Here is a 20,267-nt window from a genome sequence, read left to right as displayed (position 1 = left end):
GTGGCGCGTGTCTGTAATCCCAGCTACTCAGGAGGCTGAGGCAGGGGAATCGCCTGAACGCAGGAGGCGGAGGTTGCGGTGAACCGGGATCGCGTCATTGCACTCCAGCCTGGGTAACAAGAGCGAAACTCCGTCTCAAAAAAAAAAAAAAAAAAGAAAGAAAGAAAAGGTTTGTTTTCTCTCCACACTTTCTGCCTCAAGTCAAAAATCTTTCAAAAACACTATGAGGTTCAGTTTCTTTTCCTTCCCATCATGTTTCTTCAAATTGAAGAATGTTTGGAGGTTCTTGACTTGAAAGAAGATTGCATGGTGAGAAAGAAGTAATTTCTGCCGACTTCATCTTTGCTCTTCCCTCTTCTATGGACCTGTTGTATCCAACGGGTCTGGGTACCCTCAGAAAGCCAGAGTAAGTGTGGACTCAGCCATTCCTGGTGGTAGGATCAGTTCTAATTCCCAGGCAGAGAATATAGAGAAGAGGACAGCTAGAAAAAGGGTAAGAAACATTAAACCAATACAAGAATTTCGTGACCACAAGAAAATGTTTCTTTTTGTTTTTTGAGATGACGTCTCACTCTGTCACCCAGGGTGGAGTGCAGTGGCAGGATCTCAGCTCACTACAACCTCTGCCACCTGGGTTCAGGTTGTTCTCCTGCCTCAGCCTCCTGAGTAGCTGGCATTACAGGCACCTGCCACCATGCCTGGCTAATTTTTGCATTTTTAGTAGAGACAGGGTTTTGCCATGTTGGCCAGGCTGGTCTGAAACTCCTGACCTCAGGTTATCCGCCCACCTCAGCCTCCCAAAAGGAGACTGGGATTACAGCTGTGAGTAAAAATGTTTCTTAAAAGTAAATTAAATTCTACTTTGAAGCCCTGACAATTTTTATATCCTTATGCATATAAACCTTCATTTTCTCATATTTAGGAAACTTTCTCTCCATTAGAAAAGCAAACATGTTCATTTTCAAAACTTTGGAAAATGCAAAATAGATAAAAATAGATTAAAATGTCATTCATGATCACAAATCAAAAACTAACATTTTGGCATCTATCCAACCAATATTATTTTTCATAAATGGATATCACTTTGCATAGTTGTAACCTAACTGTATAATTCTATATTCTTGTTTTTATTTTTTTCACTCCGCTTCCCTATATTCTTGTTTTTATTCAATATATAGCATACTTTATTCTATAACATTTGACATTATTAGAAAATTATGTTGTCTACATTTTTTAATAAATAACAATGAGTAATTTTGTACATTTACTATTTTCTAGATTTAGAATAATTTTTTTTTTTTTGAGACAGAGTCTTTCCTCTGTTGCCCAGGCTGGAGTGCAGTGGTATGATCTTGGCTCACTGCAACCTTTTCCTTCCATGTTCAAGCGATTCTCATGCCTCAGCCTTCTGAGTAGCTGAGATTACAGGCATATACCACCATGCCCAGCTAATTTTGGTATTTTAAGTAGAGACAGGTTTTTGCCACATTGGCTAAGCTGGTCTTGAACTCCTGGCTTCAAGAGATCTGTCTGCCTCAGCTTCCCAAAGTGCTGGGATTATAGACATGAACCACTGTGTCTGGCCAAGATTTAGGATAAATTTCCAAAAGCAAAACAAAATAGTTGTGTGAAAGCATATCAGCATTTCTGGATATATTGTCAAGTGATTTTCCAAAAGGGTAGCATCCTATTATACTCAACAACCATGTATATGTGGTATTATCAATGTTTTATTTTCTTTTTTTGAGACAGGGTCTCATTCTTCCATTGGGCTGGAGCATAGTGGCACGATCACTGCTCATTGCAGCCTCCACCTCCCAGGCTTAAGTGATTCTCCCACCTCAGCTTCCTGAGTAGCTGGGACTATAATTACATCTACACCACAGCTGGCTAATTTTATTTTATTTTTTTGTGAGATGGCATCTCACTATGTCACCCAAGTTGGTCTCGAACTCCTGGGCTCAAGCCATCCTTCTACCTCAGCCTCTCAAAGTGCCGGGATTACAGGCATGAGCCACCACACTTGGCTATCAGTATTTAACATTTGCTCATTTAATTTGGTAAACAAAATGGTATTTCTTTAATGAAATCATTACAGTATATTATTATTTAACATGAAGAAAAGCTCAATTGGAATTGTTTTAGAGTTTCTGTGAGTGTTAAGTTCTCTTAATTTGTCATCCCATCTGAGAATGGTTTCTAGATAATGTTGGTAACGGGTATGTCCAGGAAACCAGACAAGGCAAGGCCAAGTAGCCAAAGGCTCCAGCTCCCATGGGTCTTGTTCCGCACACCAAAAGTAACACTGAAACAGAAAGGGATCGATGACTGTAACCTTTTTCTGTTTTTGAGATGGCGTTTCACTCTTGTTGCCCAGGCTGGAGGACAATGGCGCGAGCTCAGCTCACCATAACCTCCGCCTCCTGGGTTCAAGTGATTCTCCTGCCTCTGCCTCCTGAGTAGCTGGGATTACATGTGCCCGCCACCACGCCCAGCTAATTTTGTATTTTTAGTAGAGATGGGAGTTTCTTCCGTCTCGAATTCCCAACCTCAGGTCATCTGCCCACCTCAATCTCCCAAAGTGCTAGGATTACAGGTGTGAGCCACCATGCCCAATGACTAGAACCTTTAGCTTTGCTGCGTAAGATGTTAGAGCCTGGGCACCGGTGAGTGGTCAACTTGCGAGTTGGTAAAAATAATTTACTGACAATAGTATAGGTTTGAAAAAGGAAAGTTTACTAGAAGGGAAGAACACTGCAATAGGGTGCAGTGGGACACTTCAGCAAGAGCACTGAGTGCACTATGGTGGGTTTTCCTTAGGAGCATTCACGGACCTTAAGGCGGAAGCTTAGGGTGTAAAATGAGTTTCAGCACAGCATTCCAGAGATGTTTAGAAATGTTAGTTACTAGGCCGGACGCAGTGGCTCAAGCCTGTAATCCCAGCACTTTGGGAGGCCGAGGCGGGTAGATCACGAGGTCAAGAGATCGAGACCATTCTGGTCAACATGGTGAAACCTCGTCTCTACTAAAAATACAAAAATTAGCTGGGCATGGTGGCGCACACTGGTAGTCCCAGCTACTCGGGAGGCTGAGGCAGGAGAATTGCTTGAACCCAGGAGGCAGAGGTTGCGGTGAGCCGAGATCGCGCCACTGCACTCCAGCCTGGGTAACAAGAGCGAAACTCTGTCTCAAAAAAAAAGAAAATGAAATATTAGTTACTTACAAAAGTTGAAAGAGGCCTGGAATCACATACCAATTTTAGACAGTAGGGTAGTTTGATTACTTCTAAATTCCTAGATAAGGAGATGGCCTGTTGGATGGTTACCAGGTGGTCTTTGCTCCCTTCTAAATTGCTCAGATGAGAAGTTTTTGTCTCCCTGGGCTTGTTCAATAATTAGCATGTGATTTTCGCTTTCCACTTTCCTCTATTTACTCTTCCTCTCACTGTCTATGTGAGTGATGAACTACCTGAATCTAAAAGGGGCTATTGTAAGCTTTCCTAGCTGAATCAGTCAGGCCTTGACCTTGCCCTGACCTTGCCTTGTGTTTTTGGCAAATTATGGAGAAAAGCAAAGAAAAATGTACACAGCCTGGGCACGGTGGCCTACACCTGTAATCCCAGCACTTTGGAGGCTGAGGCAGGCAGACCACTTGAGGTCAGGAATTTGAGACCAGCCTGACCAACAAAGTGAAACCCTGTCTCTACTGAATATACAAAAATCAGCTGGACGTGGTGGTGCATGCCTGTAATCCCAGCTACTTGGAGGCTGTGGCAGGAGAATCGCTTGAACCCGGGAGACAGAGGTTGCAGTGAGTTGAGATTGTGCTACTGCACTCCAGCCTGGGCAATAAGAGTGAGACTTCATGTCAAAAAAAAAAGAAAGAAAGAAAAATGTAGAGACAAAATTAGCCATGAGTGGTGACATGTACCTGTAGTCCTAGCTACTTGGGAGGCTGAGTGGGGAGGATGTCTTGAGCCCAGGAGTTCGAGGCTGCAGTGAGCTGTGATTACACGCCACTGTACTCAAGCTTAAGCAAGAGCAAGACCCTGTCTCTAAAAGGAAGAGCAAATAAAAATACAGAGAAAATGTATTTGCTTGGACGATGAGTTGAAACATAGACAGGTCTTCATATAAAATATCAATGCAAAACGTCTCGAAGTGGCAAGGCTAACTTTTTGTGATTCCTTTGTGGGGATTTGGGAGTTTTACACCCCAAAGGGAAAACGAACCAGGATTTATCTTTTCCCCACAGGCTGTGCTGGCTGGTATTATTCTGAGCAATGTCCTTCCCTACCTTGAAACCATTTCTAACCTACCCAGTCTGTGGAGGGAGAACCAATATGACTGTGTGAGTACAGATGCCTGGGCTGAGGAAGGCGAGGGCAGAAGAGAGGCTGGAGAGAGGGAGAAAGAACAAAAGAGATCTGCCATGGACTTAAAGAGCACAAACAACTCTTTGATGCCTCATTTTGCTTAAAAAGGAGGGTTTTGCTTTAAAAAGGAGAATTTTGCTTAAAAAGGAGAGTCCAGGCCGGGCGCGGTGGCTCAAGCCTGTAATCCCAGCACTTTGGGAGGCCAAGGCGGGTGGATCACGAGGTCAAGAGATCGAGACCAACGTGGTCAACATGGTGAAACCCCGTCTCTACTAAAAAAAAAAAAAAAAAAAAAAAAATACAAAAAATAATTAGCTGGGCATGGTGGCGCGTGCCTGTAATCCCAGCTACTCAGGAGGCTGAGGCAGGAGAATTGCCTGAACCCAGGAGGCGGAGGTTGCGGTGAGCCAAGATCGCACCATTGCACTCCAGCCTGGGTAACAAGAGCGAAACTCCATCTCAAAAAAAAAAAAAAAAAAAAAAGGAGAGTCAAGGTTGTTGGCACATGGAAACAAGACCTCCTTCCAACTATGCAAAATTAAATGAAAGGGATTAAGTGGCTACAGTTACCTGCAAGTCTAGCAAAAAGGGTTTGTCATTCATTGCAAATTTGAATTACGTTTAATCCAGTTAATGTAAATGCATTTCAGGACAGGATTCTCCAATCCCAATAAGCGAAGGAGGTGTCTTGCTAGGCAGAATAACTGCTGAAACTCCCTCCTCTCTCTGGAGCACAAAACCAGAGATCAGAAAGGGGAATCAGCAAGAAATAAAAGGTAGAGGATAGAATGTGACGAGAGGAGACCCAAGAGAGACAGAAAATATGAAAGGGGGTAACTTTTGGAGCCAGATCCCTGAGGAGCTAAGGGGGGGTTCGAGCACAGATAGAGTGGTCCAGCACACAGATAGAGTTTCTATTCCAGGAGGAGACAGAACACTTCCAACTGGATGGAAGAGAATAAGGAAATGCTGAGTACAGATACTGACAAGTGGCAGGTGGTGAGGAAAGTAGATATTTAAAAGAATTTCAGCCTATTTTTCTTCTGTGAAGATGAAATAATGGAGAAGGTGGTGGGGTAGGGGCTTGAAAAAGTTGGTACAGATTTGCAATAACTCTTACAGGTCTTAAAATAGCAACTACCACTTGGTGAGTATTCTAGTTGAGTTTGCAAATGGTATTCCTAATCTCAACAAAGCCTATAAAGTAGACTTTATTACTATTTTGCACATGAGGAAACTGAAGTTTTGAGAGACATTTGAAGACAGAGGTGACCAGGGATGCATACAAGAATTGCTAGGCAACCTTGAAGGCCCTGTTGTTTGTGATGGCACCAGTCCATGTGGCTATGAATATTTCTCTAAATCCCGGGTGTATAAGGGAGAGGGTGAAGGTGAGTTGAGAGACAGGACTGATCATTTTCTCGGTTATACTTATTTTCATGATCTTCCTTTTCCCCTCATTCCCTTTTCCATAAGGCTCTTTGGATGATGACATTCTTATCTTCAGTTTTCCTGGGACTGGATGTCGGACTAATTATCTCAGTCGTTTTTGCTTTCTTCATCACCACTGTTCGTTCACACAGGTACTTTGTCTCAGGTAATAGGAGGTTAACCAAGGCAAGGTAAGGCAACTCTGACCTAAAGGCAAGTGCATTTCCTTTCAGAACGAAGATTCTTCTCCTGGGTCAAATCCCTAACACCAATATTTACAGAAGCATCAATGATTATCGGGAGGTAAGAATCCAAACTCGTCCCATTTCTCTCCCTAAGAGATAGGGTGGGCCCCACCTCATGCTTAGTTTTTCTCCAAAATCCCTTGCCCTTGTTTCCTGCACTGCAGTTACACATTTACAAAGGAGGGGGAATTGATGTACTCTGGTAGCGATGGGTTCTTTGTTTGGAGACAGAGTCTTGCTCTGTCATCCAAGCTGGAGTGCAGTGCAGGGGCTTGATCTTGGCTCACTGAAACCTCCACCTCCTAGGTTCAAGCAATTCTCCTGCCTCAGCCTCCCTAGTAGCTGAGATTACAGGTGTGTCCCACCATACCCAGCTAATTTTTTGTATTTTAGTAGAGATTGGGGTTTCACCGTGTTGCCTAGGCTAATCTCGAACTCCTGTGCTCAAGCAATCCGCCTGCCTCAGCATCCCAGAGTGCTAGGATTACAGGCGTGAGCCACCACACCTGGGCGAGATGGGTTCTTAAGTAGCTAAATTCTTATAGTATTGCAGCCAGTTAAAGATCATTTGTAAATGTACTTTAAGGAGAGTTCGGCCAAGAAAAAGAGAAGAGTAAGGAAATGGAGGGGGAAAGAAGACAGCCAGAAAAGCAGAGGGCAAAAAAGGAAGGAAATAAATTTCTAGTTCTTGTCTCTAATAGGGAAGAATACAGGCCAGGTGCTTTGGCTCACACCTGTAATTCCAGCACTTTGGGAGGCCAAGGTGAGCAGATCACCTGAGACCAGTGTGGCCAACGTGGTAAAACTCCATCTCTACTAAAAACACAAAAATTAGAAGGGCGTGATGGCAGGTGCCTGTAATCCCAGCTAGTCAGGAGGCCGAGGCAGGAGAATCGCTTGGACCTGAGAAGCGGAGGTTGCAGTGAGCCAAGATCATGCCATTGCATTCCAGCCTGGGTGACACAGTGAGACTGTCTAAAAATTAAAAATAAAAAAGAAAGAAGAATAAAGATTCTCTAGGAGCTTCTAAGGATGTATTATTCTTACTCCATAAAAGAACTGAGAAATTTCCCTCAACTTCACATTTTCTCTTACAGATCATCACCATTCCTGGGGTGAAAATCTTCCAGTGCTGCAGCTCGATTACATTTGTAAATGTTTACTACCTAAAGCATAAGCTGTTAAAAGAGGTAACTGCCGATCCCAGCACGTTGGGATTGGCTGAGGTGGGTGGATCACCTGAGGTTGAGAGTTTGAGACCAGCCTGACCAACATGGAGAAACCCCTTCTCAACTAAAAACACAAAATAAGCCGGTCTTGGTGGCACATACACCTGTAATCCCAGCTACTCGGGAGGCTGAGGCAGGAGAATCGCTTGAACCCAGGAGGCAGAGGCTGCGGTGAGCCAAGATTGCGCCATTGCACTCCAGCCTGGGCAACAAGAGTGAAACTCTGTCTCAAAAAAAAGGGATAACTGTCCTCCTGCCCACCTGCCCACCTTTCTCTACCTGGCCACTTTCCCCACTGGCATCCATCTCCCCCTCTTTCACCTTCTTTTCCACCATTCTCCCTCTGGATGAGACCTCTCATGTCTTTCAGGTTGATATGGTAAGGGTGCCTCTTAAAGAAGAAGAAATTTTTACCTTGTTTAATTCAAGTGACACCAACCTACAGGAACGAAAGATTTGCAGGTGTTTCTGCAACTGCGATGATCTGGAGCCACTGCCCAGGGTGAGAAATGCCTTTTCTTTCCTGTATTTTTCTCCATACTTTATAAAGGAGCACACTAGTCATTTCTTTAAAAAATCAAAACCTCTAAGAGATTTTGACTTTTAGATGGACCCTGGAGAATTCAGAAATTAAGACACAAGGTTCCTCTCATCTTGGAGACTTGACTGAAGGGAAAAAAAAAAAAAAAAGGCACAAAATTCTCCCTTGAGGTTCAGGCTTTCATATGAAAGTAGGTAGGAAGTGTTCTGACTTCTACTGGATGACCGGTAACCAGAGTACATGTTTCCTGTTGAGACTGTAATTCTGTAATTGTACCTATTTCCCTGGCTTTTAGCTGCCTAGCTTTAGATTTCTGAAAATAAGTGACTTAAAGATTGTTTCCTGATTCCAGCTAGGGCAGGGTCAAGGTCACAGGGCTTCTCGAGGATCTGCCAAGGTCTCCTGATGTCTCCCTGTGGCCAGGAAAATGATGATGGGAGATGGGGAAAGGAGCAGGGAGGACGACAGGCTACTATTTCAGATGGAAATTTTACAGCATCTGAAGGTTATTTTCACTGATGAGAATTACAAAGGGCTCATTATTTCCAACCCAGACTTGGTCTAAGTCAGGCGTCCCCAAACTACGTCCCCGTGGGCCGCATGCGGCCCCCTGAGGCCATTTATCCGGCCCCCCGCCGCACTTCAGGAAGGGGCACCTCTTTCATTGGTGGTCAGTGAGAGGAGCACAGTATGTGGCAGCCCTCCAACGGTCTGAGGGACAGTGAACTGGCCTCTTGTGTAAAAAGTCTGGGGATGCCTGGTCTAAGTAGTCCCTTCCCCCAAAGCAGGATTGCTCATTTCTAGCTTTTGGGTCTGTCAGTGGTCATCTCGTCTATAGTGCATGCTCTGGAGGGGCAGCTCTCTCTATACACAGGGATTTACACCCTCCCCCACAACACATAGACACAAATGCCTCCACATGCCACGCAGGTGCTTGCAAAACCCTGAGCATCCACTCTTGTGCCGACACACTCTAATGGAGCATAGGTTCTACTGAGCTCCTGGAAAATACCAACTTCCCAGCCAAGAGGTCAGAATTAACATTACACCTAATTTTTGTTTCATATACACACTGTGATGAGTATTGTAGAGAGAGCATTTACAGGACATTAGCAAATACACTTTAGAATAGAATAGGATCATCCAGTATTTATTCAGTTCCTACTATGTGCCCAAAAGTATGATAGCATGAAAAAGGAGGTTTTCTTCGCTATGGTTAAAAAAAAAAAAACTAAAATATGCCATGTTGGCCGTGCACAGCGGCTTACACCTGTAATCCCAGCACCTTAGGAGGCCAAGGCAGATGAATCATGAAGTCAAGAGATCAAGACCATCCTAGCCAACATGGTAAAACCCCGTCTCTACTAAGAACACAGAAATTAGCCAGGTGTGGTGGTGCATGCCTGTAGTCCCAGCTACTTGGGAGGCTAAGGCAGAATTGCTTCAACCCAGGAGGCAGAGGTAGCAGTAAGCCAAGATTGCACCATTGCATTCCAGCCTGTCAACAGAGTGAGACTCAGTCTCAAAAAAAAAAAAAAAAAAAAAAAGCCATCTTTTTTTTTTAGAGACGGGGTTTCACCATGTTGGCTAGGCTGGTCTCAAACTCTTGACCTCAGATGATCTGCCCACTTCCGCCTCCCAAAGTGCTGAGATTACAGGCATGAGCCACCACGCCCAGCCAAAATACGCCATCTTGACCATTTTCAAATGTGCAGTTCAGTAGTGTTAAGTATATTCACGTTGGTGCACAATCATCACTCCACCATTCAACTCTGGAATATTTTCAGTTTATAAAACTGAAACTTGATACCCATTAAATGACAATTCCAGCTGGGCACAGTGGCTTATGCCTGTAATCCCAGCACTTTGGTAGGCAGATCATTGAGGTCAGGAGTTCAAGACTGGCCTGGCCAACATGGTGAAGCCCCATCTGTATTAAAAATACAAAAATTGGCCGGGCACAGTGGCTCAAGCCTGTAATCCAAGCACTTTGGGAGGCCGAGGCGGGTGGATCACGAGGTCAAGAGATCGAGACCATCCTGGTCAACATGGTGAAACCCCGTCTCTACTAAAAATACAAAAATTAGCTGGGCATGGTGGCGCACGCCTGTAGTCCCAGCTACTCGGGAGGCTGAGGCAGGAGAATTGCTTGAACCCAGGAGGCGGAGGTTGCGGTGAGCCAAGATCACACCATTGCACTCCAGCCTGGATAACAAGAGTGAAACTCCATCTCAAAAAAAAAATACAAAAATTGGTCAGGCGCAGTGGCTCACACCTGTGATCCCAGCACTTTGGGAGGCTGAGGTGGGCAGATCACCTGAAGTCAGGAGTTCGAGACCAACCTGACCAACATGGTGAAACCCTATCTTTAAAAACCAGCAACAATAATAACAACAAAAATTAGCTTGTGGTGGCACATGCCTATAATTTCAGCTACGCGAGAGGCAGAGGCAGGAGAATCTCTTGAACTGGGGAGGTGATAGTTGCAGTGAGCCAAGATTGCACCACTGAGCTCCAGCCTGGCCAACAGAGCAAGACTGTCTCAAAAAGCAAAAACAAAAACAAAAAAAAGTTCCCCATTCTTCTTTTCTCTCATCTGCTGGTAACGTCCATTCTATTTTCTATAAATTTGACTATTCGAGATACTTCATATAAGTGGAATCATACTTGCCTTTTTGTGACTGGCTTATGTCACTTAGCATAATGTTCTCAAGTTATCCAGGTAGTTCTTTTTTTTTTTTTTTTTTTTTTTGAGACCGAATTTCACTCTTGTTACCCAGGCTGGAGTGCAATGGCACGATCTCGGCTCACCGCAACCTCCGCCTCCTGGGTTAAAGCGATTCTCCTGCCTCAGCCTCCCGAGTAACTGGGACTACAGGCGTGTGCCACCATGCCCAGCTAATTTTTGTATTTTTATTAGAGACGGGGTTTCACCATGTTGACCAGGATGGTCTCGATCTCTTGACCTCGTGATCCACCCACCTCCGCCTCCCAAAGTGCTGGGATTACAGGCTGTCCAGGTAGTTCTTTAAAAAAAAATTTTTCGACTGGGCGCGGTGGCTCACACCTGTAATCCCAGCACTTTGGGAGGCCGAGGCAGGTGGATCACGAGGTCAAGAGATCGAGACCATCCTGGTCAACATGGTGAAACCCCATCTCTACTAAAAATACAAAAAATTAGCTGGGCATGGTGGCGTGTGCCTGTAATCCCAGCTACTCGGGAGGCTGAGGCAGGAGAATTGCCTGAACCCAGGAGGTGGAGGTTGTGGTGAGCCGAGACCACACCATTGCACTCCAGCCTGGGTAACAAGAGCAAAACTCCGTCTCAAAAAAAAAAAATTCATAGAAGTTTTGAACACATACAAAAGTAGAGAGAAGTATAATGAACACTCGTCCCACATCAGCTTGAAGATTTATCAACTCATAGCCAATCTTGTTTCATCTATACCTCCACCTATCTATAGCCCCTCAGAATCACAGGATTATTTTGAAACAAATCATGGAGTTTTAAATCAAATTAGGAAGACAAGTCTCTATTAATGTGTCATATAAAGCTATTGCTGTATCTTATCAATCCTAAGATATTTTTCACATCTCTGACATTTAGATACATCATGGAATCTATGACATGTCATAGTTTAATTTTTAGTGCATGTTTTTTTCCTTTCAGAATGGTGGTGTATCTTAAAATTGACAAAATAGGTTAGTGAATCATGCAATATAGTATTCAGCTGTGTTTTAAACTGTATGTTTAGATTCTAACAGCTCTTAAGACTTCAGGTAAGGGGAGATTGGCATGAGCTCAAAAGTCAGAAAAACTTTATGGTAGCAGCAGACTGTGCTAGGAAATTTATGAGAGAATTTTAGATTGATGTTGGGTGGGAAAAAAGAGGATTCTCCGTCCATAGACAGGCTTGGACACTTTTTACACTGAGGTAGAAATAAATGTGGGGCTCTGAGGATAAGAGGCTTAGCCTGGGAAGTAAGGTCAGGCAGATAAGACATGAGGGGATTGTAAAAAGATAAGAATGTAGAGTAGACCGAAGGAGAGAAAAGGCAGCTCTCAGATGGCCAGACTCAATGGCTCACGCCTTGAAATTCCAGTTTGGGAGGCTGAAGTGAGCAGATCACTGGAGATCAGGAGTTCAAGATTAGCCTGGCCAACATGGTGAAACCTGGTCTCTACTAAAAATACAAAAATTAGCTGGGTGTAGTGGCTCATGCCTATAATCCTAGCTACTTGGGAGGCTGAGGCAGGAGAATCACTTGAACCTAGGAGGCAGAGGTTGCTGTGAGCCAAGATTGCGACATTGCACTCTAGCTTGGGTGATAAAGACTCTGTCTCAAAAAAAAAAAAAAAAAAAAAAAAAAAAAGAAAAGAACAGGTGGTTCTCAGAGAATTCCCTCTGCCTAGAGGAGCTCGCATTTCCCTGCCACTGGGCTAACCCTGGCCTGTTCCCCAAATGCCTGGCCCCAGTGACCTTCAAGCCTTGGGGACAGCTCTCTCCTTTGAATTGAAAACTGCAGTATTATCATCTATCCATGCCACTTTTCTTTTCTGCTATACAATATATACTACCTTATATAGTTTTTATCTTTAAATTTTAAAACTTTTTTCTTTTTGCCTCCACCCCCCTTTAAAATTTATTTCACAAGCAACATTGTTAGAATAACAATTTTTGCCGGGTGCGATGGCTCAAGCCTGTAATCCCAGCACTTTGGGAGGCCAAGGCGGGTGGATCACGAGGTCGAGAGATCGAGACCATCCTGGTCAACATGGTGAAACCTCGTCTCTACTAAAAATACAAAACATTAGCTGGGCATGGTGGCACGTGGCTGTAATCCCAGCTACTCAGGAGGCTGAGGCAGGAGAATTGCCTGAACCCAGGAGGCGGAGGTTGCGGTGAGCTGAGATCGCACCATTGCACTCCAGCCTGGGTAACAAGAGCGAAACTTCGTCTCAAAAAAAAAAAAAAAGAGAATAACAATTTTTTAAAAAATGGAAATATCACTCAGAATTATACCACTCTAGCAAAGGTATTTTTCTCATTATTCCATGTGGCTTGTAATTCTCATCTATATGTATTCTTATGCTTTTTTTTTTTTTTTTTTTTTTTTTGAGATGGAGTTTTGCTCTTGTTATCCAGGCTGGAGTGCAATGGGGTGATCTTTGGCACATGGAAAACTCTTCTCAGGTTCAAGTGATTCTCCTACCTCAGCCTCCCAAATAGCTGGGATTATAGGCATGTGCCACCACACCCAGCTAATTTTTTTTTTTTTTTTTTTTTTTTTTTGAGACGGAGTCTTGCTGTGTCACCAGGCTGGAGTGCGGTGGTGCAATCTTGGCTCACTGCAACCTCTGCCTCATGGGTTCAAGCAATTTTCCTGCCTCAGCCTCCCAAGTAGCTGGGATTACAGGTATGCGCCACCACACCTGGCTAATTTTGTTTTAGTAGAGATGGGATTTTGCCACATTGATCAGGCGGGTCTCAAACTCCTGACAGGTGATCCACCCACCTCGGCCTCCCAAAGTTCTGGGATTACCGGCATGAGCCACCATGCCTGGCTTTACTTATCCCTTTAATGAGCACGTGCACACTGCTGGGTAGAGTATGGTTCCTGTGAATGCAGAGTCCACATTTGCATCCTGCACATCGTTGTTTTCCTGGTCCTTGGGACTGGCTTAAGCTATAGCAGGCAATCTGGGCCTTAGGAGATTGACAGCAGTGAAAAGTAAAGACAGCCTTGCTGATGTAATTTTTCTTTTTTCTTTTTTTTCTTTTTTCTTTGAGATAAGGTCTTGCTCTGTTGCTCAATCTGGAGTGTGGTGGTGTGGTCACAGCTCACTACAGCCTTGACCTCCCAGGCTCAAGGGGTCCTCTCACCTCAGCCTCCTGAGTTGCTGGGACAACAGGCACATGCCAGCTTTTTCTTTTTTTGAAACGGGGTCTCATTCTGTCGCCCAGACCGATGTGTGCATTGGTGCAATCATAGCTTACTGCAACCTTCGCCTCCCAGCCTCAAGCAATCCTCCCACCTCAGCATCCCCAGTAGCTTGGACTACAGGCTCGCCAACACATCCAACATTTTTTTTTTTTCTGTATTTTTTGCCATGCTGCCCAGGTTGGTCTCAAACTGCTCAGCTCAAGCGATCCACCTGCCTCAGCCTTCCAAAGTGCTGGAATTACAGGCACAAGCCACTGCACCCAGCCTTCAAGTGCTTTTTGTCTTCTTAAGGAAGTCTGAAAGGAGACTGTGGCACTGATAAAGGAAGGAGGTGCTGAGACGAGGGACTGATGGGGAAAAAAAAAATACTTCACACAAGGTATTAGTAGGCTCTGGAGACTAACTAGGACCTAAGGATGAGGAAAAGGAATAAAACGAAGATGTTTTCAGTCTGGCTTACTGGGACAGGGACGAACATCAGAAGTTGGGAGGGGGATGCCGTGGGTGGTGAAGATAAGGAAAGATGACTGCGGTGGCTTCAGTTGTGAGCTTGAAGTGACAGATGTCCAAGTAAAAAATGCACAGCACCTAGTCGGGGGAGAAGTTTCATGAGAGAGGGACGTGAGCTGGCAGAGAGAAGAAATAGCATGGTTGCAAGCCCTTCCAGGCCTTGCTGGAGTCTTACTGCAGCGCTCCCCTAATTCTGTCATCCCAGATTGTTTACACAGAGCGATTTGAAAATAAACTGGACCCCGACGCATCCTCCATTAACCTGATCCACTGCTCAGGTTTTGAGAGTGTGAACACAAGCCAAACTTCATCCGAAGACCAAGTGCCATACACGGTATCGTCCATGTCTCAGAAAAATCAAGGGCAAGAGTTGGAGGAGGTGGAGAATGTTTCGCTTCCTAATAACCCATCAGGATACAGCTCGCCAGGGCTGCCTGATGCGGCGGAAAGCCGGGGGAGGAGCAGATCACTCATCCCTTCCTCAGATGCACCTCTACTGCCCAGTGTCCACACCATCATCCTGGATTTCTCCATGGTACACTATGTGGATGCACGGGGGTTAGTCGTATTAAGACAGGCAAGTACTGGGGAGGCCTCGGCAGAAGCTCTGATCCACCTCCTACCATCCCAACCCCACCCTGATCCCGATTGAATCCTGTTAGCCACTGATCAGCTGCTATGTGATTGCTAGATCACCAGAACCTTGTACACTGAAGGCAGTGTAAGGTCAATCAAAATGAAAAGAGAATGAACCAATTCTTTTTTCTTTTTTTTTTTTTTTTGAGACGAACTCTTGCTCTGTCACCCAGGCTGGAGTGTGGTGTCGCCCTCTCAGCTCACTGCAACCTCCACCTCCCAGGTTCAAGAGATTCTCCAGTCTCAGCCCCCCAAGTAGCTGGAACTACAGGTGTGTGTCACCACATCCTGCTAATTTTTGCATTTTTGGTAGAGATGGGGTTTCACCATGTTGGCCAGGCTGGTCTCAAACTCTTGACCTCAAGTGATCCACCCACCTTGGCCTCCCAAGATTCTGGGATTACAGGCGTGAGCCACCACACCCATTCTAAAATGAACAAATTCTGATGTATTGAACTGAGGTTGGTTCGGTAAGCATATCACATTATGATTTCTCAAGAAATAAAAAAGAGGACTCTCTAAACTCCACTGAAACAGCAATCTGAGCTATGCCCAGAACATCCTGGGATTCAGCTGCAAATGTCTTCAAGGAACAGGTCTGAATGCTTCAGAAAAAAAAGCGGCTCACCAGGAATTCTCCACGGTCCAGCTGCTCTGAGCCAGCACTGTAAAAGGCATTAGGCTGTCTTGTACTCCAGTTTGAAGAAGTTGGGATGAAATGACATCTCAAGCTTGGGGCCGCCTGTCCAGTGCCTGCAGGGTCTTCCCCACTTCCTTCCTCACTGACACACGTTCGGGTGAAAAGGACAGGGATGATTTCCCCTTGAAAAGCTGTGTCCGTGGGACCTGACTTCTTTTCTACTCTTGGGTTTCTCTGACAGTTCTTTCTCTCCCTCCTATATGGTACAGACAGTTTAGGTGCACAACAGCCATATTGATTTGTTTAATGACTCATAAGTACAATATTCCTTTTTAGCCAGCTTATCTCGGTTTACAGCATGCTGTCTCCCTCTTGGTGATGGCTCAGGTTTGAACATCCTGAACACTCACTGTGTTTGCGTACTTAAGATTTGCTCCTTTGGATGGTTTTCCTTCTTTTATCCTCAGATCCTGTTCTGTCATATTTTCTTATTCCTAAGGGAATATGACTGCCTCTTAAGTTAGTCCAGCTTCTCTTTGGTCTGGGGCAAGAGGAAGCTTTTCATAGCAGAAAGAACTCTGGTTCGCGGTCTGGGATGTATGCTCTGTCTTGGCTTTATGCTCACTGTCCATCTGACCCGTGGCAAGTTACTAAACTGCACTGGGTCTCGGTTTTCTTATCTACAAAATGAGAGGTTTGGGAGAGATTAAGAGCTTTCTGATCCATGAGATCCATTTATTTTTCAACCCTGTTTTCTGAGTCAATAAATCCTGTTTATAAGAGATTATACTTCGATAATCTCTTGTTATTTGGGCTTTTCCTTCTTAGGTTGTTCTGCTGGGCTATGTTCTCCTCTCTTGGTCTTGGGCTATAGTTGTCACTTTAGATTTTATTCAACCCACATTGCTGAGTGTCTACTACATGCCAGACAGAGTTGGACACATGTATTACACAATCACCATGTAATTTTCACAATTACCTTGAGAGACAGGCCATACTTTCCCTTAAGAGTCTGAGGCTCACAGCTAATAAGTGGCCTGTCCAGCATTGGAACTTTAAGCATCTGACTCGAGATCCCACTTTCTCTCTGTTCCATGGTACAGTTGTGCCATTATCTTCCTTGCTCCTCCTCCTTTTGTAGAGGTACCATATCTTTATTTATTTTATTTTATTTTTATTTTTTAAAGATGGGGTTTCACCATGATGGCCAGGCTGGTTTTGAACTCCTGACCTCAGGTGATCCACCCACCTCAGCCTCCCAAAGTGCTAGGATTACAGGTGTGAGCCACCGTGCCTGGCTAGGCACCATATCTTCTGGTCTTTGGCAGCACCCACCCACACCTGGCCCATGCTGATGACTTTCTGTTCCATCCCCAACATGGAGACGATGTCAGACACCTTTAACTTTCAGCCTTCAGAGATTCATGGTATACTTTTGCACTCTAAAAATACAGGTTTCAGCCGGGCACGGTGGCTCATGCCTGCAATCCCAGCACTTTGGGAGGCCCAGGCAGGCGGATCATGAAGTCAACAGTTCAAGACCAGCCTGACCAAAAATGGTGAAACCCCATCTCTACTAAAAATAGAAAAATTAGCTGGGCGTGGTGGCATGTGTTTGTAATCCCAGCTACTCAGGAGGCTGAGGCAGGAGAATTGCTTGAACCCAGGAGGCGGGGGTTGCAGGGAGCCGAGAAGGCGCCACTGCACTCCAGCCTGGGCAACAGAGTGAGACTCTGTCTCAAAATAATAATAATTAAATAAAAATACAGGTTTCTTCACTCCCTTTGTAATTGTTGTGTATAGTGCCTTATTGAAAGAAATTGTTCTGTTTTATTTACTTTATAATTGAAAACTGGAACCTAAGAAAAATCCATCAGTCCCTTCTTTATTTTTTTAAGAGACGAAGTCTCACTTTGTCGCCCAGGCTGGAGTGCGGTGGTTCAATCTCCACTCACTGCAACCTCTGCCTCCCGGGTTCTAGCAATTCTGCCTCAGCCTCCTGAGTAGCTAAGACTACAGGTGCATGCTGCCACACCGAGTTAATTTGTTGTATTTTAGTGGAGATGGGGTTTCACCGTGTTGCCCAGGCTGGTTTCGAACTCCTGAATTCTCCTGCCTCAGCCTTCTGAGTAGCTGGGATTACAAGCGCACGCCACCACACCCAGCTAATTTTTGTATTTTTAGTGGAGATGAGGTTTCACCATGTTGGTCAGGCTGGTCTCGAACTCCTGACCTCATGATCCACCCACTTCAGCTTTCCAAAGTGCTGGGATTATAGGAGTGAGCCACCACACCCAGCTGCAGTCCATTCTTATTGGAAACAAACACTCAGATTAAGCTTTTTCCTAATTCATGGCACTTTCCTTTTCCAGCACTTGGCATTTAGAGTCTGTTTGTTGTGGCCGTTTGCCAAATGACTTGATTTGTCATATGATCAAGAATAACTGTTTCCTCTTGGTACTAAAAGAAGCAGAGTCTGGTTTTGTGTGTGTGTGTGTGTGTGTTTTTGTTTTTGTTTTTGTTTTTGTTTTGGACACTTTAACTTAGTGCACAGGACTGGTGTCTACTCAATTTTAGAGTATTAAGGTTGATACTGATTTGCTCTGAAGTGAACTTCGAGATTTATTGCCCCACAGTGTATATATTGGCTGAAGTAAACTTGAGGACAGTAGCTGATGCTTACTCATCTGATAGTTAAACATCTGATGTTTTACTAAAATCAAATGCGACTTTGCAGCACAGCTCTGAATATGGCCCTCAGGGTTTCTGAAATTCCATTCCCTACTGCATCACTTGAGCATCTCTGAGCCACATCTTGCTTCCTCTGCTCAGTAAACTCCAGGGGGAAGGGGGTTCACATGCAAACATTAGGCCATCATGCCAAAATATAGTTGCTTGAGATGACTCTCGTGATTGTTTGCATCATACTTGTACCTGTCTCTATGCTAGGGCTTTCCTCCTGCAGACGTCCTCTCTTGACATATACTCTTTATCCTCTAGAGACTATGGGGAGCCCTCCCTCCTGCTCCCCACCCTCGCAAGAGACAGTCTGATTCTCCTTTGCATTCCCAGCACTTTAGATGTCTTCTGGCGTAGAAAAGTCCACTTGTCAAATGTTTGTAGAGCTGAATTGGGATGCAAGGTACATATACCCCCAGGCAAGTGAAGGACTAAAGGGACTTTAAAACTCAGCTAATTAGAAAGCCTTTCCTAGCATGTATGAAGCCTTCTGATACTGATTTTCTCTCCCCGCACAGATATGCAATGCCTTTCATAACGCCAACATTTTGATACTCATCGCAGGGTGTCACTGTGAGTACCCTTCACCCCGTGAGGGGGCTGTTTTGCACCCTGGATCCTCTGCTCCCCAGGTGTCTGACATTGTGTGTGTTCTGGGTTTGGTTTGTAGCTTCTGTAGTCAGGGCATTTGAGAGGAATGATTTCTTTGACGCCGGCATCACCAAGGCCCAGCTGTTCCTTAGCGTTCACGATGCCATGCTGTTTGCCTTGTCAAGGAAGGTTCTAGACGCCTCGGAGTTAAGCATCGATGAATCTGAGACAGTGATCCGGGAAACCTACTCAGAAACAGAGAAGGTCAGACAAACAGACACAGCATGGGGTTGGGGGAAGGGATTGAGGCTGGTGGGGGGTGGGTGAGGGACTCGTGGGGGCCAGGAGTCAGGATACCTGATCAGAAAGATGAATAATCTCCAGGAAAGATATTTAGTATGGCTGTGTGTTGAAATGCTCCCTTACCACCTGGTAAAAAGCAGTGGATCTGAGCAACCACGTGTCCCCAACTGTCATGGCATCGGGGTCCCATTCAAGATATTTCCCTAACTGAAGAGAGGGTTTGCCTGACCCAGAATAGACCTCAAGAATCCTTCCACAGCATTCTGGGCTAGTGTCTCTTACTAGTTGCTAAATATTTAAAATGTCTACCCTACCTATACCTTCAGAATTCCTCCCCATCCCACCCACTCTTGGGATGAATAAAACTAATGAACTAGCAGAGATTTAGATCTCTAATCTTGCCTAATACCTCAGTTTTATTACCTTTACATTGTAATATGAGATTTACTGGACCTGACCAAATGCAAAAGAGAATGATAAATAATCTGAATTTTCAGTATTTTATTAACACTGAGACCTCAGCCCACTTCAGCATTTTCAAATCAGCAGTACCTGTGTAAAGGTTTCCAAAAAAAGGAAATTAAAAACAGATGGGCACTAAAATATTATCTAATGACTAGAAATCATTTTTAAACAAAACCTCTGATTCTTTGACTTACTACATTTCAGTAATATGTGAACATTTTATGACAAGAAAAGTATTACCAGGGTAAAAAAATGTTATTAAAAATTCCAGGAAGTGGTGGGTTCGAGTGCAGTGGTGTTTACAACTAACGATCACAACCAGTTAAAGATGCTTTATTCGTTTTCCACTCCCACTGCTTCACCTGACTACCTTTAAAAAAAGAAAAGAGAAAACAAAATTTGGCTGGGTATGTTGGCTCAAGCCTATAATCCCAGCACTTTGGGAGGCTAAGATGGGCAGATCACCTGAGGTCAGGAGTTTGAGACCAGCCTGGCCAGCATGGTGAAACCCTGTCTCTAATTTAAAAAAAAAAAAAAAATCAATAAGTAAAGGATACGTATTTTACAAGATCCATGCTTGTCAAACACAGCCTTTTTCTTTTCTTCTTCTTCTTTT

The 20,267-nt window shown here is 44.5% G+C and overlaps 1 protein-coding gene across 1 annotated transcript in view; it reads left to right on the top strand.

Annotated features, from left to right (window-relative positions):
* Positions 1-20,267, top strand: part of SLC26A8 (solute carrier family 26 member 8) — a 107,371-nt gene that overhangs the window by 76,368 nt on the left and 10,736 nt on the right. Inside the window, exons 12-19 of the mRNA XM_074397964.1 lie at positions 4,255-4,350; positions 5,852-5,958; positions 6,040-6,109; positions 7,149-7,241; positions 7,651-7,782; positions 14,483-14,854; positions 18,811-18,865; positions 18,963-19,147. Coding sequence (XP_074254065.1) covers positions 4,255-4,350; positions 5,852-5,958; positions 6,040-6,109; positions 7,149-7,241; positions 7,651-7,782; positions 14,483-14,854; positions 18,811-18,865; positions 18,963-19,147 — 1,110 coding nt within the window. The remainder of the gene's footprint in view (positions 1-4,254; positions 4,351-5,851; positions 5,959-6,039; positions 6,110-7,148; positions 7,242-7,650; positions 7,783-14,482; positions 14,855-18,810; positions 18,866-18,962; positions 19,148-20,267) is intronic.

This window comes from Saimiri boliviensis, chromosome 4, assembly GCF_048565385.1.
Source record: "Saimiri boliviensis isolate mSaiBol1 chromosome 4, mSaiBol1.pri, whole genome shotgun sequence".
In the NCBI taxonomy this organism is placed as follows: Eukaryota; Metazoa; Chordata; class Mammalia; order Primates; family Cebidae; genus Saimiri; species Saimiri boliviensis.
Note: the sequence above shows the minus strand (reverse complement) of the source record. Positions and strands in the feature narration are given on the sequence as shown.